The following is a 27,755-nucleotide window of genomic DNA, read 5'->3' on the forward strand; positions in this document are numbered from 1 at the left end:
GATTCACTTTCACACACACACGCAGGGCGACGTCGGGGCGAGCGAGGACGACATGCTCTGCTTCAAAGGTGAGGGAGGCGGAGGAGGCATGGGGAAGTTCAAAATGAAGACGTCAGTAGAAATGCTGCAGATAAAAGAGTGTGTGTGTGTGCATTTATACTGGATGTGTGTGTGTGTGTTGCCAAAAACTTCACCGAGCCGCTGAAGACTACACCAGCTGTGTGTGTGTGTGTGTGTGTGTGTGTGTGTGTGTGTGTGTCAGATGTAGGTCATTTTGTCCGCTGGCTGTCTGTTAACACACACACACACACTTATCTCCACAACCTTTTTTTTTGTGTGTGTGTGTGTGTGTGTGTGTGTGAAGAAAGAGGGTCGAGCGAGCTTTATTTTGAGCAGAGAGAGAGAGATTAATGGGGGGAAAGTGTTGACTGGATGCAGTATTTTCCAGATTACAGCTGCTGCGGTCCTTTGTGCTTTCTTTCTGCAACTGTTACTATGGTTACTGCTACTAACGCCGCCGCCGCAGCTGAAATGGCTCCCGTGATGTTTTGCGTTGAAATTGAATCTTTGTGGCTCGTAGAAAGTTTTGGGTCAGGAGGCATGTGCGCTCTTGAGTTTGACACGTGCAAATGTGTGTGTGTGTGTGTGTGTGTGTGTGTGTCAGTAATCACTGCTGGCCTGTTGAGGCAGGCTGAAACATCCCATTCATCTTCCAAAACACAGCTGTTTCTGTACAAACACACACACACACACACACACACACACACACACACACACACACACACACACACACACAATAAGCAGTTTTAAGTAATAAATTCCTCCACGATGGACACAACAGCTGCAGAAACACACAAACCGCGACTTTAATATCACAATTATTTGAAATATTTAAGATTAATTGTTTTCTTTTATTTCTTTGGGTGTTTTTTTTTTTTAGCTTTCATTCATTGCAGCAGAAAGAAAAGTGCAAAAGCAAACGTCAAATACACATACGAACATAAATGCCCCTTTACACACCTGCACACAGGTGTCCAGATGAACGACACACAGAGGGAAATGTATAAACGAAGGCAGAGAACACAGTGTGTCGATAATAACATATTAGCAGAAATACTTCTTTATTTCTTAAAGTTTGTAGTTCTTCTTTAAATCAATCGTCCGTCGGTGCTCATCCTGTTACACACTAACGCCAGTTTTCTCCGTCTGTGTGTGTGTTTTTCTTTGACCAATCATTGACAAAGCTTCGCCCTCGGGAGACGCTCGCCGTCGAGTACACGAACTTCAACAACACAAATAAAACTGTCAGAGCAGGAGAGAGTCGCTGGAGGTCAGGTGACTCTCTGCACACTAAACCAATGAGCCGATCATTAGATCAATGCGACTGACAGGAAACTCGTCTTTCAGTCACAACAATGTGACCGTTACTTTTGTGTGAAATGCTGATGGTTTTTAACCCTCCTGTAGAAGCCTAGAGAGGCCGGGTGTGCAGTTACTTCTTATTTAGACGGAACAGGCTCGACTCTAGGGCGCACTTACTCGCTCGTTCTGGAGCTTTCACATGGTCTTCAGCAGCAGATGGAGTTTGCTCAGTAACCGTTAATGTTCGCAATTTTTGATTTCTCTGAGCACTTCTCTGGTCAAGGTCCACTTACTAGCTTGTTCTGGAGCTTTCGGCTATGTTACAAGCTTGTATCGGCGGATGGAAGAAGTAGAGTAGCAGCCAGGATGCTAGTAAGTGGATCTCGAGTTGAGATAGTTACCTCTTGTTTTCTCAAAATCCCATAAATGTCTGAAATTTGTGAACCCTTGATGAAAAACTGACTTTCTCTCGATGCCCTCTTTGGCACAGAGGGGCACGAGGCATCGGGCCGTGATGAACACACAACATAAGCAGATACAGGATCAAAAAAAGTGAAGAAACTCTTTGTTCAACATCGACCTTCTGTTGTCTGATTCTGTGATCCAAAAATACATTTACCCAGTCTGACACAGTAATACAGTATCAAGCAGCATGTGGTGTGTGGCGGTAAATACCTGCCTCTCACCGGCCATCTGCAGACCTGGATAATCCCCGTTAGAAGATTAGAGGCGGAGACAGGAGAGGAAACACAGCAGCTCACTGTCGACACTTGTGAAGAAATACCGACGTTTCCTGTCGACGTGCTTTCGGGCTGTAATCGTTTTTCGGACTCGTGGATTGCTGGGAGAGTTGTTTGCGTTTGGCGGTGACAAGTCTGAGATTTTAATTGTAAAGGAATGAGGAGAAGAAGAAGTCACGTGGAGCTGCTAAAAGTTTAATTGTGGCTGACTGAAAGACGTTTGGCGATTTAGGAGTTTTGAAGCTATTATGTGGATTTTGAAGACAAATCTGAAGCCTCCTCTACTGTGAGATATTTTGAGGCTTTTATTGTTAAAGGGGGGGGTTTTCTGTGTAAGTTTCTTTTGAACACTGTTCATGCTTTTATTGTGAAGGCTACAAAAACGTGGGTCTTTCGTTATCTTTGTAAATAATTTGAGGCTTTTTGTGAAGGATACAAGTTTGTGTTGTTACTCTGAAGGACGTTTGAGCAGAAGACTCTTATTGTGAATCGTGGTGGTTTTATTGTGAAAAATTACATTTTGGGGATTTATTTTTAAGCTGTTTATATGTTTATTCGATATTTATTATGTTGAGTTGAAAAACCGCAAATTTTACTGTGAAGGATAGAAACATTAACGTTTTTTAAAGAACTGGGAAACTTTTCAAACATTTATTTTCAGGAACTCTGGGCTTTTACTGTGAAGGATTTACCAAACATTGGTCCTTTACAGTTAAGGATTAAAAATCTGAGTTTTTCTTTAAGGAAAGACCCTTTTTTGGAAGGACTGAATGCTGTTTGAACATTTATTGTGAAGTTGAGCTGAACTTGGGGGGGAAAAAACATACAAGGTGCTTTTATGATGAAGGGTTGGAAATTTTCTAGGACTTTTATTGTGAAAAGATGGTTAGTGAGGGAATAGTTTTCGTTGTGTTGATCGTCTCAGATCTGTCCTGAGACGGAGCCAGACATCAAACAGCCAACTGGCCATCAGGACAGGATGATTTCGTATGTGGAGTGTCTGGGCGGTGAGGGGGCAGGTCTTGGCGGGGCGTCGCACTGCTGGAATGGGGGTCCTGATGAAGAGCGAGATGAGCTTCTTCCACGCAAGATGGCCGCCCTGCAGCCCAAGATGGAGGGCAGCCTGCGCCGTCGCCTTCTCAGCGCCAAAATCCACCAGCACCACAATGCCATTTTGGGACTGAACACAGGTGGTGCAGTCAGGACAGGGACGCCCTCAGGTGACAAAAAGCCCCTCCCGCCTCACCTTCAGTATCCAGGCAACAGCCCCTGGTACCGCCGCCAGCACCTCCCACCACGACCCCACGTCCACCCTTCTCTTGCTCCGGAGGCTCACGGGAAACTTTTTCTCGCTCCAGAAGCTTATGGGAAACCCAACTTGCAACCCCCGCCCGTTCAGCTGCCGCGGTCCGCCTGCCCTGTCCTCACCCAGCGGTGCAGAACCAGTTCAGGTCCCCCCACCCCGGAGCCCCGCCCCGGCTACACCCTGCCCGTCCCCTCTCCTCTCGGCTCCTCGCATCCCCTCAGGGAGCCGGAGGTGCCGCCACAGTACTGCTACCGCCCCAGCAGGAGGCGCAAGACCAGCTTCTTCTGCTTCAGACCTCGCAGAGGGAGGAGCTCCGCACCGGAAGCCACACAAACCACGCCCCTTCTACATAAAGGTACTGCTGGGAATTCTGGGTAGTTTATATGTTTGTGTGGACTGTCTTCTTGGACTACTGCTACTAGAACTTCTTAAAGTACAAGTAGTGCTGCTACTCTATTCCAGCTGGTGTAGCTCTGTTTAGTCTATTTAGTCCTGAATGGTCACCTTTAGCATAATTTGGCTCTTTTTGGTCCCGCTGGTCCCAGTTAGACTTGTTTGGCACAAAAGTGTCCCGACTGGTCCCATTTTGTATCTGTTTGGTCCTGAATTGTCCCGTTGCTACCAGCTACTCTTGTTTGGCCCAGTTTGGTCCTGAATGATTCCAATTAGCCTAACTTGACTCTGTGTGGTCCTGAATGGTCCCAGCTAGCCTGCTTTGGCTCTGTCTGGTCCTCAGTGGCTCCAGTTTCCGTTTAGTCCTAAAAGTTTGTAGCTACACAACTTTGGCCCAGTTTGGTCCTAAATAGTTTCAGCTACCCATAGTTTGGCTCTGTGTAGTTTTGAATGATCCCAGCTAGTCTGGTTGGCCCTGTTTGGTCCTGAATAGTCCCAGCTTTGGCTTTGTTAGGTTTTACCAATCCCAGGTAGACTAGTTTGGCTCTATGTGGTCCTGAATGTTCCCAGCTACCCTCGGTTTGACCTTTATTTTTGAACTGTCATATTTTCCTGGATTTGGATCTGTGGTCCTGAATGGTTCCAGTAGACCTTTTCCACAGCAGACATTTTTATTTGTCACAGCGGGAAAAGCTCAGGTGGAACTAATGATATTAATGACGTTTACATTATAATTTAGTTATTACTAATGTTGTAAGTTGCTTTTTGTGCCGTGACACGTCCATGTGTCCGCTGGCCCGGCCCGGCTCGTCCCCGTTGGTCTTGCCTTCAGTTTCTTCATGTGTAAATCAGAACAGTAACACAGCTCTTCTGATAACTCTAATACACACTCGCGCAGTGTGTTACTGTCTCATCAATAATGTATCACAGCTCAGATAACAAACACTCACACATACAGTAAAACAACAACAACTGTTCTCCCTTAATTAACTCCCCTGTGTGTGTAATCGTCTCTGTGAGTGTGTGAGCAGGGATTAGCTGCAGCTCCATACGCTAGGCTAATGGCTAATTCCTATAATGACAGATGAACAGGCTTTACCATGAAACAGCTGCTACGTGTTAGCTTCACCTGCTAGCTTCACCCACCGGTGTCTGACTGCTTCCATAAAGTCGTTTCAAAACATGAAGTTAAGGCTGCGTATTGATCGTTCCTGGTTTGATTTTGGACCACAGTGTCATTGGGTGACGATCCTGGTCGCACAGGAAGTCCCGCCTCTCCACTCCTCTGATTGGACAGCAGAGAAACAGCTCTTTTTTTCTGCTCAGAGTTCAGAGTTGAACATATTCCAACTATAAATACACACTGTGACATAATGATAGTGTGACCTACTTACCGTCTAATTAATTAAACTAATTAAAACAGTTGCGAGGTGACGACAGACGGACGGACGGACAGGCTGTCAGGCGTGAAGACAGAAGTAATTAGCTGCTCCAGTGGCCCAGATAGCTGGCACACTTACAGACTGGAACTGTCCCAGTTTGGGACTGGTGATGAAGGTGATCCTCAGCTCCGTCAATACCGTAACCACTGTACATTAACACATATATCAATGGTGGCACAGGTGGTATAAGTGTAGTATTTGCAGGTAATGTTGCTGTACGTACACGTACCAGTGTGTCGCTGCCGCTTTCAAATTAAATGAGAAACCCGGCTCCTTCGGTGCAGTTTTAGACCCCTTTTTGTTCCTGAAGTCCTCTCAAACCTCTTTTGGATAATAAGGCCAAAAATGCAGTATCATCCAGCTGAAACATGACTGAGGTCCGCAAACGTTGACATTTTCATTTGTGGTACTCCGAGTGTCTGGAAATATCCACCTCAAACATAAAGGCCCTGTTTTTTATCATTGTGCCGGGTATATATTACTAAATCTGAATGACTTTTAATCAAATTACCACAACCTAACGGACACCTGGGGGTCAGTGAGGGTCCTGAGCTCATTTTTGCTGTTCTGGACCCGACTGGTGATGCCGGGGGTTTGAGACCCAAACCTGGCCTGTGATCTGAAGCTACACTTTAGATGTATATAGCAAGGACCGCTCATCAAGGATCATTTGGGTCTCCTCGAGGACCTGTGGAACAACCTCAAAGACTTAGACACTATTTAAGGACCCCATCCCACCCATGGACCTCCTCAAGGACCATTCAAACCTCCCCCAGGACCTCTGGTACCTTCTCAAGCGCCCCTGGTATGTCCTCAAGGATCCCTGGTACTTCTCAAGGATCCATGGAACCACGTCAGTGACTCCAGGACCCTCTTCATTTTCAGTTCTTACCTTAACTTTGGTCCCGTCCCTACAAACAAGCGACGAGAGGTTCGCCGTGTCCTCGCTCAGTTTGGCCCTCACAAAGATAGGAATTCGGGAACACAGAGAAACACAGCAAAGGCAGCGAACGCAGAGATTAAAGATGAACAGCCTCACATCTAAAGCACAAACACACACACACACACACACACACACACACACACACACACACACACACACACACTTTCATCTCCCTTCATCTACAAAGCATCATGTTTCATTTGTGTGTGTGTGTTAATGCAGTATGTGGGTAACCTTCATCACCTGGCGACACACATGAAGGACACACACGTGTGCTGGCTCCCTGCCAACATGTGTGTGTGTGTGTGTGTGTGTGGAAGAGAGAGGGGCGAGTACTGACGAGAGAGAGAGAGAGAGGTGGGAGGAGACGAGTGGAGCTGCATTACTGCTGCTGCTCCGTCTGCTGCAGCCGAGCGAGCGAGCGAGCGAGCGAGCGTGTGTGTGTGTGGCGTCGTTATGGTTCTGATCGGAGCGGCGATCAAATCCGTCCTCAGATATCTCAACAAGACGAGAGGTGAGTGTGTGTGTGTGTGTGTGTGTGTGTGTGTGTGTGTGTGTGTGTGTGTGTGTGTGTGTGTGTGAAGCATGGCGAGAGAGCATCACTTGTGTATAAAAGACCTCATAAAATGCAGCTCTCTGATTGGCTGGCAGGTGTAATGTAACAGCTTAACCACCTTCCTAAATCTAAGCACAAGGTGTGTTAAACTGCGGGTAACCATAGCGACAATACAGATAACTGACTCAAGGACCCCTGGAACCTCCTTGAGGACTCCAGGACCCTCTTCAAGGTCCTCATAACCCCCTCAGTGACCTCCAGAGCCTCTTTAAAGACATCTGGTACTTCTCAAGGACCTGTAGCACCCTCTCCAGGACCCTTGGGGCCTCCTCAAGGACCACTATGACCCCCTCAAGGAACATTTCAGGCTCCTTAAGGACCTTTCGTACCTCATCAACGATCCCTGGGACCTCCTCAAGGACCGTTTGAGTCTCCTCCGGGACCTGTAGAACCCTCTCAAGGACCGTTTGTAGTTTCAGCCTTGAAACCCCTTCAAAGAACCCAAACAACCAATAAACCTTCTCCAGGACCGGTGGAACCCCCTAAAGGACCCCAGGGAACACATCGAGGACCGTGTGAACCTCCGCTACCTTCGTAGAAGTTAAACTCGACGTTCTCAAACCTCTTTTCCGCTCTTCGCGCACAGTTCAAACAGTTGATCACTGAAGCTTCGCCGATCGATGTTTCACAGCGACATTTTGTTTAGTCGGGAAGAACGATGAATGGATTAAACGTCCTCGCTTTACTTCCCTCGCCGTCTGTTAACTAGCGGCTTTGGGAGATCAGCGCCGACTGTAAAGCAACAACTGTCGTCTGTTTGTCAAATTTAAAAACATAAAGTCAGCCAATCCAGATCCGATACACGCAGCGAGATGGCTTTTACAGTCGTTTAAAGTAGCTTGTGTCTGTAACTGCGGAGTGGGACAGCGTGTGTGATTGTGACACCTGGTGTAGTGTCATTAGACTTCCTGATTAAGTCCTTCGGCTCCTTTTTTACGAACTGGGATCAAAATGTTGTCTGTTTAAACAAGTCGAAGTGAGCAAGACACTGAACCCCAAATGTCTTCCGATGTGGCGAAAAACTGGACAAAAATGTGTTGTTTGCTTACGAACAATCGCTGTGTTTGTCAAAAGAGAAATACTCCGGAGTTTCAGCTCCTCCAAACTGCAGGAAACTGGCACTTCACGCCTGCTCCTTCAAAATAAAAGCCCTCTGGCGCTGTGCCCGTGTCGCTGAGGTCACCTTGAGGAGCGCCGAGCGCTGCAGCACTGATCATCGCTGTTTCTTACTGCGTGTGAATCTGCTGAAGCAAGATTAAACACACACACACACACACACACACACACACACACACACGCTGATCTGTGCTGTACTCTGTCTCTGCAGCAGGGGACGGGGACAGTAAGTGGTCCGTTCACTACACTACCCAGAAGCCCCAGCAGGGTCTGCTCTTCGTCCCTGCGAAAAGACGATCCGGCAGCGCTGATGATCTGCAAGGTCAGAGGTCAACAGAGAAAAGCGGTGAACACACACACTGTAGTTTATTCTGACTCACACACACACACACACCGTCCTGCTGCCCCAAACACTCACTACAGCACCACATGTGGATTCATCCGCCGCTGGAAGTAGTCCCCAACAGACGCTCTGTTTCCTCCTGTTGGTCTGATAGAAACTACAGCGAGCAGCTGTTTGAGGAAACTACTGAGCCTTTTTAAACAGGAAACTACATATTTAAAGATTTACGTCTTCAGCAGGAACCAACGGGCTCGCAGCTGAGCGCCGCGGACAGGAAGTCAGACGGTACTGAGAGGCGGACCGACACTATCTAGCGAGTTCTATGTTGGAGACTGTATAGTGACCCGCTGCGCCGTTAATTAACGTCATCGCCGTCGCACAATTAAAACGTGCCAGATCGACGTGATCACGATGCATTCTGGGATACTTTGAGTCCACTACACAGGGTATAATACTTCTCACTATACATTCGGACCGCACTGCAAAATGGCGAACATGTATGTGATTTTGGACACACACACACACACACACACACACACAGGTTTGTCCTTCTATACTGGCGAGGCTCCTCGCTGACATAATGCATTCTTTAGCCGCTAAACTAAACTTTAATTACTTGTTAATTTTCAGATAAAGCTCCTAAATAAATGTATCGGACTATAAGTATAAAGTACATTTTACATTTCAGAGGGAAATATTGTTCTTTTTTACTGCGCTACGTTTATTTGATAACTTTAGTCAGTCCTTTCTTCTTTCTGCAGATTCAGAATAACAATACAACATATAATCATGACGTCATTTCACATCATTTATTCATTTCCAGGGTGAAATTCACAAGTTTCCCAGCAGGATATAAAGTAGTTAAAATGAGCTGCAGCATTAAAGTGATTCATTAATCAATAATTATATGTTGATGCTGATTCTTTTGTGCCTTTAGTTGAGTAAAAGTCTGAGTTCTTCAGGGAATAAACCCCCGTTTTGTGGGTTTTATTGCAGCTGCAGCTGCTGCACAGGTGACGCTGTTAGACAGGTGACGCTGTTAGACGTCAGATACTGCACAGGTGACGCTGTTAGACAGGTGACGCTGTTAGACGTCAGATACTGCACAGGTGACGCTGTTAGACAGGTGACGCTGTTAGACGTCAGATACTGCACAGGTGACGCTGTTAGACGTCAGATACTTCACAGGTGACGCTGTTAGACAGGTGACGCTGTTAGACGTCAGATACTTCACAGGTGACGCTGTTAGACGTCAGATACTTCACAGGTGACGCTGTTAGACGTCAGTTACTGCACAGGTGACGCTGTTAGACAGGTGACGCTGTTAGACAGGTGACGCTGTTAGACGTCAGATACTGCACAGGTGACGCTGTTAGACGTCAGTTACTGCACAGGTGACGCTGTTAGACGTCAGATACTGCACAGGTGACGCTGTTAGACGTCAGATACTGCACAGGTGACGCTGTTAGACGTCAGATACTGCACAGGTGACGCTGTTAGACGTCAGATACTGCACAGGTCACGCTGTTAGACGTCAGATACTTCACAGGTGACGCTGTTAGACGTCAGTTACTGCACAGGTGACGCTGTTAGACGTCAGATACTGCACAGGTGACGCTGTTAGACGTCAGATACTGCACAGGTGACGCTGTTAGACGTCAGATACTGCACAGGTGACGCTGTTAGACGTCAGATACTGCACAGGTGACGCTGTTAGACGTCAGATACTGCACAGGTGACGCTGTTAGGCGTCAGATACTGCACAGGTGACGCTGTTAGACGTCAGATACTGCACAGGTGACGCTGTTAGACGTCAGATACTGCACAGGTGACGCTGTTAGACGTCAGATACTGCACAGGTGACGCTGTTAGACGTCAGATACTGCACAGGTGACGCTGTTAGGCGTCAGTTACTTCACAGGTGACGCTGTTAGGCGCCAGATACTGCACAGGTGACGCTGTTAGGACGTCAGATACTGCACAGGTGACGCTGTTAGGCGCCAGTTACTTCACAGGTGACGCTGTTAGACGTCAGTTACTTCACAGGTGACGCTGTTAGACGTCAGATACTGCACAGGTGACGCTGTTAGACGTCAGATACTGCACAGGTGACGCTGTTAGACGTCAGATACTGCACAGGTGACGCTGTTAGACGTCAGTTACTTCACAGGTGACGCTGTTAGACGTCAGATACTGCACAGGTGACGCTGTTAGACGTCAGATACTTCACAGGTGACGCTGTTAGACGTCAGATACTGCACAGGTGACGCTGTTAGACAGGTGACGCTGTTAGACAGGTGACGCTGTTAGACGCCAGATACTGCACAGGTGACGCTGTTAGACAGGTGACGCTGTTAGACGTCAGATACTGCACAGGTGACGCTGTTAGACGTCAGTTACTTCACAGGTGACGCTGTTAGACGTCAGTTACTTCACAGGTGACGCTGTTAGGCGTCAGTTACTTCACAGGTGACGCTGTTAGGCGTCAGATACTGCACAGGTGACGCTGTTAGACGTCAGATACTGCACAGGTGGCGCTGTTAGGCGTCAGATACTTCACAGGTGACGCTGTTAGGCGTCAGATACTGCACAGGTGACGCTGTTAGACGTCAGATACTGCACAGGTGACGCTGTTAGGCGTCAGATACTGCACAGGTGGCGCTGTTAGACGCCAGTTACTTCACAGGTGACGCTGTTAGACGTCAGATACTGCACAGGTGACGCTGTTAGACGTCAGATACTGCACAGGTGACGCTGTTAGACAGGTGACGCTGTTAGACAGGTGACGCTGTTAGACGTCAGATACTGCACAGGTGACGCTGTTAGACGTCAGATACTTCACAGGTGACGCTGTTAGACGTCAGATACTGCACAGGTGACGCTGTTAGACGTCAGATACTGCACAGGTGACGCTGTTAGGCGTCAGATACTTCACAGGTGACGCTGTTAGACGTCAGATACTGCACAGGTGACGCTGTTAGACGTCAGATACTGCACAGGTGACGCTGTTAGACGTCAGATACTGCACAGGTGACGCTGTTAGACGTCAGATACTTCACAGGTGACGCTGTTAGACGTCAGATACTGCACAGGTGACGCTGTTAGACGTCAGATACTGCACAGGTGACGCTGTTAGACGTCAGATACTGCACAGGTGACGCTGTTAGACGCCAGATACTGCACAGGTGACGCTGTTAGGCGCCAGATACTTCACAGGTGACGCTGTTAGACGTCAGATACTGCACAGGTGACGCTGTTAGACGTCAGTTACTTCACAGGTGACGCTGTTAGACGTCAGATACTGCACAGGTGACGCTGTTAGACGTCAGATACTGCACAGGTGACGCTGTTAGACAGGTGACGCTGTTAGACAGGTGACGCTGTTAGACGTCAGATACTGCACAGGTGACGCTGTTAGACGTCAGATACTGCACAGGTGACGCTGTTAGACGTCAGATACTGCACAGGTGACGCTGTTAGACGTCAGATACTGCACAGGTGACGCTGTTAGACGTCAGATACTGCACAGGTGACGCTGTTAGACGTCAGATACTGCACAGGTGACGCTGTTAGGACGTCAGATACTGCACAGGTCGCGCTGTTAGACGTCAGATACTGCACAGGTGACGCTGTTAGACGTCAGATACTGCACAGGTGACGCTGTTAGACGTCAGATACTTCACAGGTCACGCTGTTAGACGTCAGATACTGCACAGGTGACGCTTTAAACGCTGATGAAACAGACATCTGAAAGCTCTTGATTCAGCTTCAATAACTGATCGATTATTGAACACTGAGAGCAGATCAGGGTCTGCAGCACACACACACACACACACACACACACACACACACACACACACACACACTGCAGACTGCATCACAGCAGCTGCAGTGCTACATGTCTTCCCCCCTCCCCCCAAATCCCAGACAAAGGACTTCCTTTCATGTCAACTGTATTGATTAGTGCTGAAGTTATTCTTGATTGATTGTTTAAGAGGATTCAGCATCAGAAGCTCGCACCTTTTCAGCTGATCTATTGATTTACTGCAGTTCAACTAAAACACATCATAATCATTTTCTTATATTGACGTATGTTTGGCCCAAAATAATCAAAACATTGACTGGATCATCGATTGATTGATTGATTGATTGATTCTTTGCTTTAGATGTCTTATTGGTTATTGGCTATATGAACATCTTTAGTGTGTCATCACAATTCTGTCGTCTCATATGTATGAGTGTGTGTGTGTGTGTGTGTGTGTGTGTGTGTGTGCGTAGCGTGTAACGGGCTGACTCAGCATGGCTACAGCCGACCCGGCAGCTCTCAGCCCCGCCCACCGACTCCGTCCTCTTCGGGGCTCGACCAATCAGAGGGCAGAACTACACGCAGACGGTGGAAGGACAAAAGCAGGAAGATGGTTAGTGACACACGCGTGATATTGATAAGGATACAGTGCTGATCATGAATATTGATGAGGCTGAACAGACTGCAGTAGAGCAAAGACAAATACCTCTTTGATACAGGAGACACGTGTACGATGTACTACGTCAATGTAAAAATACTCGTAAGTCCTACATTGAACATTTAGGACACAAGTATTTAAAGCAAAATGTACTTAAAGTATTAAAAGTACTAATTATGGGTAATCGTCCCTCTCACAGTGTAAATATTAAATAATAATGTGTTATTATCACTGGTGCACAAACACGTGCGCAGCGTTTTCTGTGAGAATATTTCAACCTGTTTTTAATTTAAATGTTTAAAAAAAAAAGTTCTGTGTCATGAAACCAGACAAAATACGGCAGGTTGCAGGATTAGATTTATGAAAAAACTTAAAATTGCGTTAAAACAGGTTAAAATGTTCCTACTCTCTTTTTTTTCATGTATAATAAGAAAATAAAACTTAAATTCCAGACTAAACTGACTTTATAAGGAGATTTTTTAAAAACTAAACAATTAATTACGTTTTAAAAACTGCGTCCCTGTCATGTAAGAACCATGTATCTCCAATGGGGTTTTAATGGTTTATTTAGCTTGGGAAGTCGGAGAGTTTTCTTAACCCATAAAGGTACACTTAAAGTAAAAAGTATATAGTATACGTAGTGGAGTAGAAGTATAAAGTAGCAGAAAATGGAAATACTCAAGTAAAGTACAAGTACCTTTTAAAGCTGTATTTAAATAAACTGAAATGTCAAAATAAAACTATCCACTGGACTGTTCAAACCAGATATATTGATTCTGATTTATTTTGACCCTCTCTAATCCAGCTGGATGTTGCTCGATCTGCTTTGATCCAGTTCTGGTCTGGTTTTAACTCCCTGCATTAGTGGAGAATCACTTTGTTTTACTGCCATCTGCTGGTCAAACTGAACTACTGACACAGTTATTATACCATCATATGTCATCTTTGTTTTTACCGTAAAGTGTCTCCTTTCTCATCGACTCATCGACTCTTTTCTGTTTCTCACCCCTGTTTCATCCTCTAGAGGTCCAGATTCCTGGACTTTCTCTCTCAGTCTTGCTTTTCAGTTTGTTTCAAGTTTTCAGTTTTCAGGAGGAGAAAGGTAAACATGGATCGAACTAGACTAAAGTAGACTAGACTAGAATGAGCTAGGATGAACTAGAGTACTATCCTAGTCACACCCAACCAGACTTCACTAGACTCTACTGGGGTTAAACTTGACTTTACCAAGCTAACATATAGTATACTACAGTTAAACAAGGTTAATCCCACACTACTGGGGTACACCTAGATCCTACTAGGATTAAACCAGACTCTACAGGGGTTTAAATCTAACTCCTCCGTCTTAAACTAGACTCTGATGAGGTTAAACTAGAATCAGGCAAGACCAGTATTTCCTGGGATTTAATTTAAGTGTTTAAGCTTAAACTACAAGGCTAAACTAGAATTAAACTACGCTACCATGTAAAACCAGAATACACTGGGGTTAAATTAAACCCTATTGCATTAATCTAGACTCCATTGGGAGACTCTACGAGATTAAGCTACATTTGGCGGTTTACTACAGCGAGTTAAATTAGATTTTACTGGGGTTAAACTTGACTCTTTCAGGCTGGGTTCGACTTTATGTGTGGTTAAAATCAGGTGAACTGGGGTTTAACCCAACCCTTACCTGCAAAATTTGACTCTACTGCAGTTAAACTGGACTTAACTGGGGTTAAACTGGACTCTACAGGCTTTAACCTGGCTCCTCCATTTTAAACTAGACTCTACTGAGGATTACACTAGACTCTGTTGGTTAAACTCAACCCTACCAGGTTTCATGAGATGCTAGTGGGGTTTAACTAGAATCAGGCAAGACCAATCTATCCTGGTGTTAAACCTGAGTGTTTACGCTTAAACTAGGAGGCTAAACTACAATTAGACTTCTTGAGTTTAAACTTGACTGTCCCATGTTAAACCAGACTGTACTGGTCTTAAATTTGACTCTACTGTAGTTAAACCAGACTCCACTGTGGTTAATCCTTACTCTGCAAGGTTAAGCTACAGTTCACTGGAGTTAAACTAGACTCTGCAGGGCTTAAACGTGACTCCAAGCTAGCTAAACAAATGTAAGTTAACAGCGCATGTGTGTACTCAGTCCTCAGCTTTCTCAGATGAGGACGAGAGGCTAATCTTGAACAACACGCGACCTCTGACCCCACTGGTTCTCAACCCTGTCCACTGCACCTCCTGTTGGGATGTCTTTGCCCCCGCCTACGAGCCAACAGTCGACGTGGAGATGGAGCCGACCCCCCGGCTCCCAACACCGGAGGAGAGGATGAGGCAGCAGGCTGAGGCAGTGGGGGCAGATATAGTCCCTATCAATATATCAGGTAGGTGACTGGAGTCAGATCTAGATTTTAATATTAAGGACTCTTAAACTTGACTTTGAAATTTGACTCGGTCTTGAAATTTGATGTGGACTTCACCCAAGATTCAACTCAGATTCTCAACTTGAATCTGGACTCCAAGCTCAACTCGGACTTTGGACTTGGACTTGAGATTCATCTATTCTTCTATTCTATTAATTTATTCTTGATTCAGGACTCAACTCCTGCTTGAGACTTGACTCAGACTTGAGACTCTACTTGGATTTAGGACGTCACTTGGATTTGAGATTGGACTTAGACTTGAGAATTGACTCATACTTGGGATTTGACTCAGACTTGGGGTTTTACTGACTTGAAACTCAACTGAATTTAGGACTCAACTCGGAATAGAGCTTTAACTCTATGGACTTAAGTGGGACTTGAAACTCGACTCTAACACAGGACACAAGTTAGATTTTTAGCTAAAGTCAGACACAGATTTAGGATCTGACTCTGGCTTTGGACTCCACCTGGACTTGGAACCTGTTAAACTGACAGAATCTCTTGTTCTACTAAATCATTAACTAAGAGGGTTTCTCATATTTTCACTTTGTTTGTTGTGTTTCTGTACGTGCGCGCTCTTCAGGAGAGAGTTTTGATCGTCAGGCCAGTTTTCGAAGAGTGGTTTCCAACGCTGACTTGTTATCCCGGCGCCCCTGTATCCTGAGCCGCCGCAAGACCGTTACTGGGATACCTGATGATGTCAGCCTGAAGCCTGGTATAAGCTCCACCCATTCTTTACCCCATTCATCAATCAATCAATCACTTTATCTCCCTCTCATATCACTTCTTGCAGCACTCCATCAATCAGTGTATCAGTCAATTCAGTCCACCTCTTTTTTTATTACAATGCAGTTCTTCTTCTCTTCCTTTATCTCCTCTGTCCTTAACTTCTGTCTCTCCAGACTCGCCTTTGGTCTCTTTGGTTCTTCCTGCTCAGTTCTCCACCGTGGGTCGACCTGCCTCCTGCACCTCTGCCCACCAACAGAATAATATAAGGGAGAAGGTGGAAGAGAAGGAGAGGGGAGAAGTCAGAGAGGAGGGGCAGTCATCAGCCAGGAGGATCCGAGCCCCAAGGGGAGAGGGGATTTCCAGCCTCATGGCCTCCCTTACCTCCTCCCCAACTGTCAACTCCTGTCACGACCACTCCACTTCCTGCTGCTCATCCTCCTCAGAGGTCCACACCGTCCCCCGTCTGGCAACCAACTCCTCTCTGAACTCCGAGGCCAGATATAACAGCGCCTCCTACAGGACACTCAGTGCCTCCTCATCTTGCTGCCAGGTCAGTTTATGAGAAATCATTGTCACAAGTATCGCAGTTACTTAAATCAAAAATAAGATTCTTTCCCTCTCTTTCTTTCTTTCTTCTCCAGTCACAGGATCGACAGGGTTTCCCCAGCGACCTCCAGCCCATGCTGCCTTTTAACCCTACTGCTAGAGTTGTCCCCCAGTCTCCTTCCTCCTCATCCTCTTCTTTTCCTTCCTCCCCGGTCACCTCCCCCCTCCCGGGCTCCCCCAGCCGTGCCCTGCAATCAGAGTGGTCTTACCCCAGCGATAAGTCCCTGAATGAGGCTGCCCAATATCATAGTTCCCCTTCCACCTCCCACTACCTCTCCTCTTCCTCCATCACAGACTCAGAGTCTCAGTTTAGCTACCAGGCTCTGGGTGACCAGACCACCACCCAGCAGGACACCCAATGCTCCTACGATGGTGGCTCCTACAATGGGGAGACGTGGAGATACCAGACCCTCTCCCCCAGCTCCAGTGTCCACAGCGGCCAAACTGGTGGTGACTGGAATGGAATCACCCAGGAGATGAGATGTGTTTCTGGGGAAGGTTGGAGCTGTGATCCCCTGCTCTCCTCTGGTCGCTCTTCACTTTCTCACACTGACTCTTTGTGTTCAGAGAAAATGACCTCCTCTCCCTTGCTAAACCAGGAGAAAAGGAAGTACAGCACTTCCTCCTCCTACTCTTGCACTCGCAGCATCTCCCTCCGCAAGTCCAAGCGTCCGCCTCCTCCACCATTGCGCTCGGACTCTCTGAGGCGCCGTCCAGGTCGTAGCAAACCCTCCCGCTCCTCCTCCAGTCCCCGTCTGGAGCGGAGCCCCCGCCTGGAGCATACCACCCAGCAGAAGCCCACCTCATCTCTGCAGACCTTCGATGACCCCTGGGTGCCCCGGAGCAACATCAAAAGACGCCAGAGTGGGCTTAACTGTGGGTCAGTCACAACCTTTGAACCTTTAAGCCCAGACTGCCAGGCGGCAACCTCTGTTGACTATCCTCCGTCAGAGCATGTACTGCCAAGTCCCAGACACTCCGCATGCCAACGTCTTCATTCCTGGTTCTCCAGGCTCAGAGGAGGAGGGGCTGAGATTTACTCTCAACCCCCATCCAGCTGCCTCTTCCGTGGCTGGGCTGCAGCGACTCGCTTCGCCCTCTAGTGGCTACTCCAGCCAGTCTAACACCCCCACTCCTGGCACTCCCGTGTCTTCCCCCCTCACCCCCTCCTCCCCTCTCGCAGCAAGCCCCGGAGCCTTCGCCCTCCCCCCGACCTCCCCCTTCTCCTCTTTACGCTCGTCTTCTTTCCCTCTGTCCCCTGCTGTCTCCTGCCTGTCCAGGACGACGTCTCGGGGCGAAGGGAGGCCAAAGCCACCAGTGCCAGAGAGGAAGTCATCACTCTTGTCCTCCCTCTCCTCCTCGTTTTCCTCCACCTCCTCCCTCTCCTCCTGCACCTCCTCAGACTCCTCTGCGAAGCATCCTCTTCTCTGTGCTCCACCACCACCTCCTCCTCCTCCTCCTCCTCCACCAGAATGTTCCTCTCCCCTGCCTCCTGTCTTCTACTCCCCAATTCGCGAGTCTCCTCCTCCCGCTCCTCCCCTTCCTCAGCCCTGCCTGCCTGCTGCTCTTCCTCCTTCACCTTCACCTCTTCCTCCTCCCCTCTCCCACCTCCTCCTCCTCTCCCACCTTCATCCCTCCCCACTCCTCCTCCTCTTCCTCCATCCTGTCGGCCTCCTCCTCCCCCATACTCCTATGCCATCAGGCAGACCTCCCATCATGCTCTGGTGTCCACCATGACATCATCAACCAATGTCCCTCCTACCCCAACTTCCCCACTTCCTCCATCTTCTCCTCTTCCTCCCCCTTCAGAATTCCCAGAATTGCCAATTTCTGACCTTCCTCCTCCACCACCACCACCACCTCCTCTGCCTACTCTCCCCATATCCCCTGCCACCCCCCTCCCCCCACCAGGCCTTGGCATCTCTCAAAACCGCTATGTTCAAATGGCCACACCCCCCTGCCTCCTAGTCACTGCCCAAGCTTTGCAGGGCATCAAGCTTCGCTCTGTTAAGAACCAGGAAGGCCAGCTCACTAGCATCATGCTAGCTAATGCTGCATCTGCTGATCCTACACTCCATAGCCAAACTGACACATTGTCAGCTAATGCTAACCATGCTTATACTATCCCTGATCTACCAAGCAAAGAAGCTCATCTGTACAGTGCTGTGTTGGCTAATGCTAATCTTGATGGCCAGGCCAACTCTGACGTTAAGCTAGTTGGAAATGAATCACAAAATGCTGTCTATGATCTAGGTAGCAATGAAGCTAACATAACTAGTACTTTAATGGGTAATGCTGGCCTTCATAGCCTGGCCACCGCTGATGCAAAGCAACCTGGATGCAAGTCAGATCATGATTACTACAACCTAACAAAAAGTGAGGTGAGGACACTCAACGATGAGTCACCTTATACTAATCTTCAGAGTTTACGAGGCATTGTTGCTAGTCCAGCTAACCAGAGAAGCTCTGCGCCTAAGCTGATCAATGGCGAAACTCCTCAAGACATCCAGTACAATGAACTAGAGAAGGAAGATACACACATGTATGCTACCCTGGCAAACAATCAAGGCTCCAGTCCTGATAGTCCCTGGGTCAAAATGTCTTTTGATACTGACAAAAACCATGTCAACACAATTATCCAACATCCTTTTTTGCAGGTCACAGATCCAATGTTAGCAGATGCTAAGCTAACTGAGCCTGCAGAGAAACAGGGAAACACTGAGGATGTTGGGCACACAGATTCTTCATACTGGACCCTCTCTGGAACAAAACAAGAGACTCACAGAGAAAGCAAAGATGAAGTAGAGACAAATGACAAGAATCATTCAGAAATGTGGAATCACAGTGCAGCTGATGGACATTCCACAGCATATAGTGATTTAAAACAGAGTAATAGCGTCTGTAAGCCAGGTAGCCCGAGGAAGCTGCGCTCCCCAGAGAAGCCAATCCTGCCAAAGAAGCCAGATCTTTGCAGTTTGGGTCTCATGGCATCCTCTGCGGCCAGACTAGGACCAGTTGGCTGGAAGAGCAGTGGACAAATCACAGCGCCTTCCCCTGGGCTCAACAGCCAATCACAGCTTCCCGCTAATTCCTTCTGCACACCTTTGCATGCACATCTAACCCACAGTACCCCTTCACCAAAGCACTTGACGTGCACCACTGTTGACAAAACGACAATTCCTGACAAGTCAGTGACACACACAACTTTACCGACACACTCAATGAATGCTGCTTCTTTGCCTGTAAACACAACACCTGCTGACATCACCACACACTCACCTGCTAGCTCCCCTCAGAGGCAGAAGCCACCGATTTTGCACAAGAAGCCAGATGTCTCATTGACCTCACCCAAAACAACCAAACCATTCTTTGCATCTAAAAATACAGGAGAGGCATCCAAAGGCACCACACGGACCATGGGCACCTTAGGGACCATGGGCACCTCTGGGATCCTGGATACCACAAGGGCTAAAAACACTTTAATGGGGACCATGGTTACCTTGGAGAACTCTGGTACCTCAGGAACTTGGAACACCATGGATACCAGTAACACCTTAGGGTCCATGGGCATCTATGGGAACTGCCCCTCAGGAATCATGGGTATCACAGAGACCCTGAGTATCAAAGGGGCTCCTACTATCGATGGAACCATGAGTACTTTGGAGAACTGCGGTACCTCAGGAACATGGGGAACAGCGGAGGCCTATAACACCTTAGGGAACTCAGGGGTCCATGGAGCTACTTTCACTCAGACAGGGGGCACCCAAACTGGAGCAACAGACCCCTGTTGTGCTGGGATCATAAGGACAAGACTTCATAAGGATGATGAGAAAAAATTTCATAAGAGGATGATGAGGTCATCGCCGGCTGAAGACGAAGAGGAAGATGAGAAAGAGAGGGTGAAAGAGAGAGGGATGAAGACAACAACAATGATGATGTCATCCACCACAAGGAAAAAGGACAAAGCAAGGAAGAGGAGGAAGAGAAGGGCAGGTAGGCAACTGCAGATTATGTCATCAACAATGGATCCCTCCCCCTCTTCGTCATCATCATCTTCGTCATCATCTTCATCCTCATCTGGAGATGAACGAGATGTTGTGAAAGAGAGAACGATGCAAACGAGTGAGAGGGTGAGGATGACAAAAGTATGTGATCAAGACTCTAGTGACTCTGAAAGCTCCTGCACTCTGATTGGTCAGAGCAAGTACTCCCTCAGTAGTGCGCTGTCCACTGAAAGCCTGCGGGGGGAGTTGTCGCTTCCAGACCTCCTGATACAGGAACCAGAGGAAGAAGAAGAAGAGGACGAGAGGAGCAATGAGGGTGCAGACAAGGGAAGGGAGGAGGTGAAGGAAGCCGGAGGACCTCCAGATGGTAAGTTGGGTTTACTGGAGTCGCTGTTAAGCTCAAAAACCCCTGGTGTTTAAACTTTAGTCAGAGATGTCACTACTCAATTGTTCCTTCTCAGTGAGCCAGTCGTGCTGGGCACATTGGGCTGCTTTTGGCATTGGAGACACCTCTGAGCCAGCTCTGGCACATACTGTATATGGCTTCTAGATTTTCCTAGCATTTGGGGTTGTAGACCTGGTCCATACATGCTGAGAATCAGTTCCATTTGGAGCTTAAGCCAGTGCCATAACCTGGAAACAGACCTATGTACTTGGGCCTATTCTGGTACACTATTTATGTCTAGCATGAGTCTGGCACCCAGGTGTGGGATCAAGCTATTGTGTCTCAACTAAATTAGGGTTTTCTGTAGTACCTAAAGATACATAGCTCTACTGCCCATTCATTCCAATCAATCAGTAGAACCATACCCCCAAAACAGAGACTTAAAACTGAATTGGGCCAGTGCTTATCGCTACAGAGTACCGGCACGTTAGATTTCTGATCAACTGCATAACGATACTTATTTCACAGTACAGCCACTCTGATGAATGTAGATACACATTATGTAGCTTTTGTTTGTGTTGGGCAATAAAGGTCTAGTTTTCTAATTATGCAAGGTACAATATGTGGTCTAGTTCATGCAGAAAGCTGCTGGATGAGAGCTTATTCTGCTCTTGCCTTCAAAATCCGGTCTATAAATGGTCTGTACAGAGCCCAGCAAGTATCGGGGTACATTTTTCAATAATTTGTACAAATGAATAACTATTCATATTTGTATTATAAACTAGTAAGTTAAAGATTCTTGCCCCCAAATACTGTATGTGCTTCTATGTAGGCTGCTGGTTTAGAGTCCTTTTATTCTAATTTATGCGTGACTGAAAGTAAAAAGTAATAAATACTACTGTTTCAATTCTGTCTTTGTTTCTCTGTCCAGCTGATCTGTTCGTCAGTGTTTCGGCAGATCAGATGTTTGTCTCCGGTCGACCACGAACCACAGAGGATCTATTCGCTGTCATCCACAGGTAGGAACACAGTACACACACACTGCACACTTTTATTGTACCAAACCATCTACCACGTTCTCATGTGTCTGCTTGATTCCTCCCTCTGCCTCTGTGGAGCAGTGCAGTATGGGAAGGCACAGCGTGAATCCCCTGGTAGGCAGGGCTTGGCTGCAGGTAAAGATTGATAGATTGTCACTGAATGTGTAGTAGATGAAGTTCAGTTCTTGACCCTGGGTAGGTTTAACTAGATAAATTACCACCAATACCCAGTTATCCTTCCTTGCCTTGTTAGTTTTTCTTCTTCCATATATAGTTACTGCCCTTTCCTTCCTCCTTTGTTCCCAAAATGTAACATTTTTTTTATTTCTAGTCCCTTAAATGGAAGCTTGTTCCCTAACTTGTAATTGTTTGTTTTCTTTGTTCTCCAAGCTTCTTCCTTGCTCTGTAACTAAGTTGGTTCTATCTTTCTTTTTCCCTGACCAGAGTGCTTCTAGTTTTCCTTCCTGTAATTGGAAGCTTCTTTACAAATCCGTACCTGCATTCTCTTAAATCTTGACTTTTTATTTAAAAGTACCCCTCCACTCAAAAATGTGGTTTTATGTTTAAGTCCCCTAAAATGTCAGACCTTGACTTTACTGACTTGTATCTGTGCAAAGTTTGTCACTAGATGTTTTTTCCTCTACTGAAGGGGGAGATGTGTGTACTCTTCTCTAAAATCTGAGATTCAAACAGACTTCAGGCAAGCTAGATTTGGGACGTCGCAAATCTGAAAGCCAATCGCAATGCCACCAGAAAAGAAACCTGAAACCTCCGGCGCAGAGTGGACTTGTCAGTACAGAGAGCGAGAGTTTGCTCTAAGTTAGCGTAGTGAAAGTTTTGACAGCAAACATGGTAGAGTGCAGTTTCTGGATGTAAACCGGACCCTGGAGCTTCCTTCCACTATCTACTAACGTTACGTAATAACAACGTGAACACACTTTAACATTGTGGCAGATATTATTGTATGTTTCACAACCACTAATGCTGCGTCAGCCACTGCCTGTTACAAGCTAATAAACAACATAAACAAATAAAAGATGCTAACTACACTTACCATACGATTTTGCTGCACAACAGACTCAGACATGTACGATGTCTCCGATGTTTCCTCTAACTCTCTCACCATGGATGTATGTCTCTCACCGGCATGGGTTAACCTAACACGCAGCGGTGGTGGGCGGGGCATTCGTAGATACCGAATCTTTCAATGAGGGAGAAATACTAGATGTACTTACAGCCCCTTTTCAGAGTTGTTGTGTTTTTTACTTTTTATGTGGGATAACCATGTTAAACAAAATATTAGTCATAGCAGAGTATTTTTTACATACTTTGAAACGTGTCTGGAGGGAAACTTTAAATTTTGTTTTGTGGTCACCCAGTAGTTTTGTTTTTTGACTTCCACAAAAGAATGGTGCAACATTTTTTTAGTAAGCGAGGCAGCAGGCTAGCCTTGAGTGCCTTGCTCAGGGGCAATTCGACAAGACTTGACAAACCTTAGATGTTCTTGTTAGAGAACAGAACGAGAATGTGACTGGTGTTTTTCTGTTTGTCTCAGATCAAAGAGGAAGATGCTAGGAAGAAGGGACTCAGAAGATGACAGACACCGTATCTCGTCTTCGTCTTCCTCATCCTCCCCTTCAGTCACCCCCACCGACCCCTCGCCCGGTCCGATGCGACCTGGAGCCTTCAGAAGTCAAAGATCCATGAGAAGTGAAAGCTTTAAGGCTCTCTTGCTGAGGAAGGGTAGTCGGTCTGATTCGTCTTCTCGAATCTCGGCTGTCGAGCGGCTTCGCATAGTTGCTTTTCCTACAACCACTACCGACCTCCAAAGTGTGCCATCACTGCCACCGCCACCAGACCAACCCCAAGTCAAACCCACAAGTTTGTCCCATACCTCGGATACATGTGATATTAATGTCCACCTGACTCTGGACGTACCAGTGTCTCCCACATCTCCCTGCAGTCAGAACTTCTCCATGATGTTCGGATGGAGGCGAAAGGATCTGATGCCTAATCACCCCCTCCTCACCTCCTCCTCCTCTCCCTTCTTCTTCCTCTCCTCCTCCACCATGCGGCCTCGCTCCCTCACTCCTCCCTGCTCTTCCAGCCGACGCTTTGCCGCTCGCTGCCGCTTTTACGCCGCCCCCATGACCGCCATCTTTGAAGGAGAAAGTGAGGAGGAAGAAGAGGAAGACGACGAGGTTTTCATTGAATCTCCAGGAATTGAAGGAGAATCGAGTCAGAGATTGGTCAAGATTTCTTGATGGACAGGCCAATTTATAGACGCAGCTGCAATTTGGATTCGGCAGGAAGTAGATGGAAAGTAGCTCTGTGATGCTTTGCCCCTTCCTCAAATCCACTTTTTAGACATCACAGAAAATCTTACCTGAATGTGACGATGTCTGGGTCTTCTACAGATCCTTAACAGGTTTAAAACTGTTCACGGACATGTCGCTCTGCCTCAGCAAAGTAAACTAAGCTGAACTGGATTGGACTGACTTGGTACGGGAATGTACTGAAGCACACTTAGCTAACTCTCCGTTAAAGGACATGTCTCTAGTAGCAACACTGATTGCGTCAGAAGCCTGGAAACGACATGAATTATTCCTCATGTTTTTACTCACGATTGCGGAATCACAATCTCAAGAAAACAAACTTGTTGTGATGACACAATCATTTTTTTGTGCTCTGGAAAAGTTACCCCAACACCTCCAGTTAATGTACTTACATTTAAACTATGTTAATTATGTTGTATTTTTGTCTTTTGCTTGATTTAGCTTTTTCTTTTTCTTTTTTACTACTTGCAAGGACACTGAACATACATTAATACGATTATATTTTGTTGTTGTTACACTGTCTCGCACTAGTAAGAGACCTCTAAATTCACAATCATCTGTGTCCGTCTTCTCTCTGGCTTACTGTAGCGAACACAACTTCTGACCAAAGAGGACATGGAATTATTTAAGTTTTGACAAGAAACTGATTTGAAATCTTTAGATGAAAAGGTTGTTTTCTTGAGATCAAAGAGTAAATGTTAGAATAATTATAATATAGTACGATGATAATAATAATAATGTTTAAGCAGTCATATTTTAAAGCTTTCCCCAAAGTTTTCCATAACTTCATACCACATTGTAATTACGATTATTAAAAGAAAAGAAAGAAATCCAAACAATTCTACTGATATCAAATCGATGATCGGTATTGAATTGGCTGGTTCTCATGATAGACTGTCCAAAAATGATTTGGCTGGGGAGAGGGGCTGAACCCCACCGATATTTTAAAATAATATAACAGTATGAAGTTGGTAAAACTTATTTAACAATAAATAACTAGAAGAGGAAAAGCACAAATAATGAAAGAGGGATGTACCCTGAATTAAACATTTAATATTTGAACATTTAATGGGAATGCCATATAAATAAAATATTATTAGAATTTTCACAATGTGTGCAGTACACACCACACACACACACTAGAAGTGAAATTAGAAATTGCCAAATTTATGGAAAAGAAATGATGCATCACAAATATTCCAGCCACTCTTAGTTACTCTTGTTTTGCGCGGAAGGACTTTTGATTTTTCTTGTAAATATATAGACAAAGCTGTAAGTGTCTTAGTTGCATTTGGTTATCTGCGGGAGAACAGACAGTTAAATTTGTTGAAATCGCCAAAGGACTGAAAACGCACCTTGAACTGATCATTTTAGTAACTTTCTAAACAGCCACATCATGGCACATATGAAAACCATCTTTTTGATATAACTATTGTGAGGTGATATTGAATTAAATTAAGTCCCTTACCTTTAATCAGTTACAGATCACCTGACTCTGGCATCATATTGTGATTGAAACCTCCCCAGTTTCCAAATGCCTCAACAAAGTGAAACTAACTTAATGTATTTTATTATTATTATTATTATTATTATTTCAAACATGTTTTAAGTCATGCTGAGCTGTTTGCTTCCTCTCCAGGGCAAGGTAGTACTGGAAATATTTTAACAGCAGCTCCTGTTAAAATAATTTTAAAGTCCCATTTTGTCTGTTATTACCACATACACGGACTGACACTATAATAATAAGGGATGTAGTTTGTCTTATACTGTAAATAATCCTGTTTCATCTTTATCTCTCATCCTGTTATCTTGTTTATGTTGCTGCTGCTGGATCTTCACTTCTTTTCTGTAGCCTCAGTTTCAAGCCTTTATTTTTTAAACAAAGTAGCAGATAGTAAGAGGACATAGCAGTCAGAAAGATGGAGACTTTGAATTTAGGAACATAATTATCTTTTCTGTGTGAATGTAAGAGGTTCAGATTTACTCTATTAACCATAAAATTAATACAATTTAACTGGAAAACTGCAAATATGGAGAAAGAGCGAAATAGGAGAAAACTGACTGAAGAGTTATTTGTATGTGTGGAGAAAAATGAGGAAGATGGAAGTCAAGAAGCAGGAAAAACTGGAAACATTTAAATGTAAATAGAGGAAACTGTATGCATATGAGCAGATGGAAAAATGGAAGCAATAAAGGACAAACAAAATTTCTGAAACTATGATATATTAATTTGATTCCTTGTCTTTTTTTATTTTAAAAGGGTTGTGAACAAAAAACATAAACAGTTTACTAAAATGCAGCTTAATAAAATCAGAAAAATAAGAATCGGTGTCACAGTTTGAGCAAAAACTGCAATAATTCAAGATATTAAGATAATAATTGTACTCTCAAGATCCACTTGCTAGGTTTTACAAGAGCTTTCAGCCTCATCACAGTCTTCATCAGTCTCTTGAAGAAGTACTCAGATCCTTTTCTTGAGTAAAAGTACCAATACAACATAGCATTAGATAACAAAAATACTCACTCGATAGTCATCTGCCCTCTCTGCCCTGCTGGTCTTGGTTGTCTTTTCCAGTTTATCTTCGGGATCCTGAAGAAGGTCTCCAGCACACCTCCGTCCAAGGGAGGAGTAAAACTTTCATGCATAGTAACGCACACTGGGGCTCTTCTGGGGTTGGCGTCGGTAACATCATCCAACAAAAACTGCCCACGCTGAAATTCACTGTTGGAAAAGTAGCTAGTAAGAGAGAACAAGGCTACTTCAGCTAAGACTAGAAGTCCTAGCTGAAGTAGCCAGTTCTTCCTTGCCTCCAACTACGTCACTGTCACTTCAAATGACGACGCTGGATGCAGGAAGAACTACTTGGCGAACTCAGCCTTCTCTGTCAATATAAGGAATTTATTGCTTCAACCAACCATCAACGCTAATTGGGCATCCACATAAAAGGTGCTGGATCTTTCCTTTAATTCTGATGCATCAATGTTAGAACTTTTCTTCTTCTTTCCTCTCCCATTAATCAGCTCACAACCCCTCAGATTCATCTGGTGACCCTTTGGAGGGGCCCGACCCCTACGTTGGGAACCACTGGCTTAAACTAGCTAAGTGTACTGAAGTAGTTAAAACTATCTCCACCTCGAGCAGCTACAACAGTAAAATGCTGCTCTAACATTGAGGCATCAGTATTGACAATCTAATATGTCAGATATCAGTCACAGGAGACATTTTTCTATATATTCCATAACCTGGAACTTTCAAGCATGTTTCACTTCCCCAATTATTGAAGTCAAAGCAAGAACTTCCCATCAGCTCTCGAGGGCAAAACACAATGAATATCACAATCAGGGTGCAGTTTGTATCTTTGACCACTGAGTGGTGCTGTGGATTGAAAACTGTTCAATCACTGCTTCAGTTCAGTCTGTCAGGTGCTGCCTCCTCTCAGTCTTGGCTGTGTTTTTAGTTTTGCATGCATGGATGTGAGGAGATTCCAGAGGTATAAAGGGTTCTTCAAAAGATTTC

General features: G+C 45.7%; 1 protein-coding gene across 1 annotated transcript; it reads left to right on the plus strand.

Moving 5' to 3' along the window:
* Positions 1-787: 787 nt before the first annotated feature.
* Positions 788-26,467, plus strand: nhsl1a (NHS-like 1a). The gene is given in 13 exon segments (XM_044188689.1): positions 788-3,763; positions 6,524-6,700; positions 8,130-8,264; positions 12,540-12,679; positions 13,749-13,826; positions 14,865-15,099; positions 15,722-15,853; positions 16,041-16,417; positions 16,509-17,559; positions 17,561-17,925; positions 17,928-20,844; positions 21,794-21,881; positions 23,458-26,467. Coding segments are annotated over 13 exon segments (7,086 nt in total). The 5' UTR covers positions 788-3,081; the 3' UTR covers positions 24,167-26,467.
* Positions 26,468-27,755: the final 1,288 nt, after the last annotated feature.

The sequence above is a fragment of the Siniperca chuatsi genome, linkage group LG24, assembly GCF_020085105.1.
Source record: "Siniperca chuatsi isolate FFG_IHB_CAS linkage group LG24, ASM2008510v1, whole genome shotgun sequence".
Taxonomy (NCBI): domain Eukaryota; kingdom Metazoa; phylum Chordata; class Actinopteri; order Centrarchiformes; family Sinipercidae; genus Siniperca; species Siniperca chuatsi.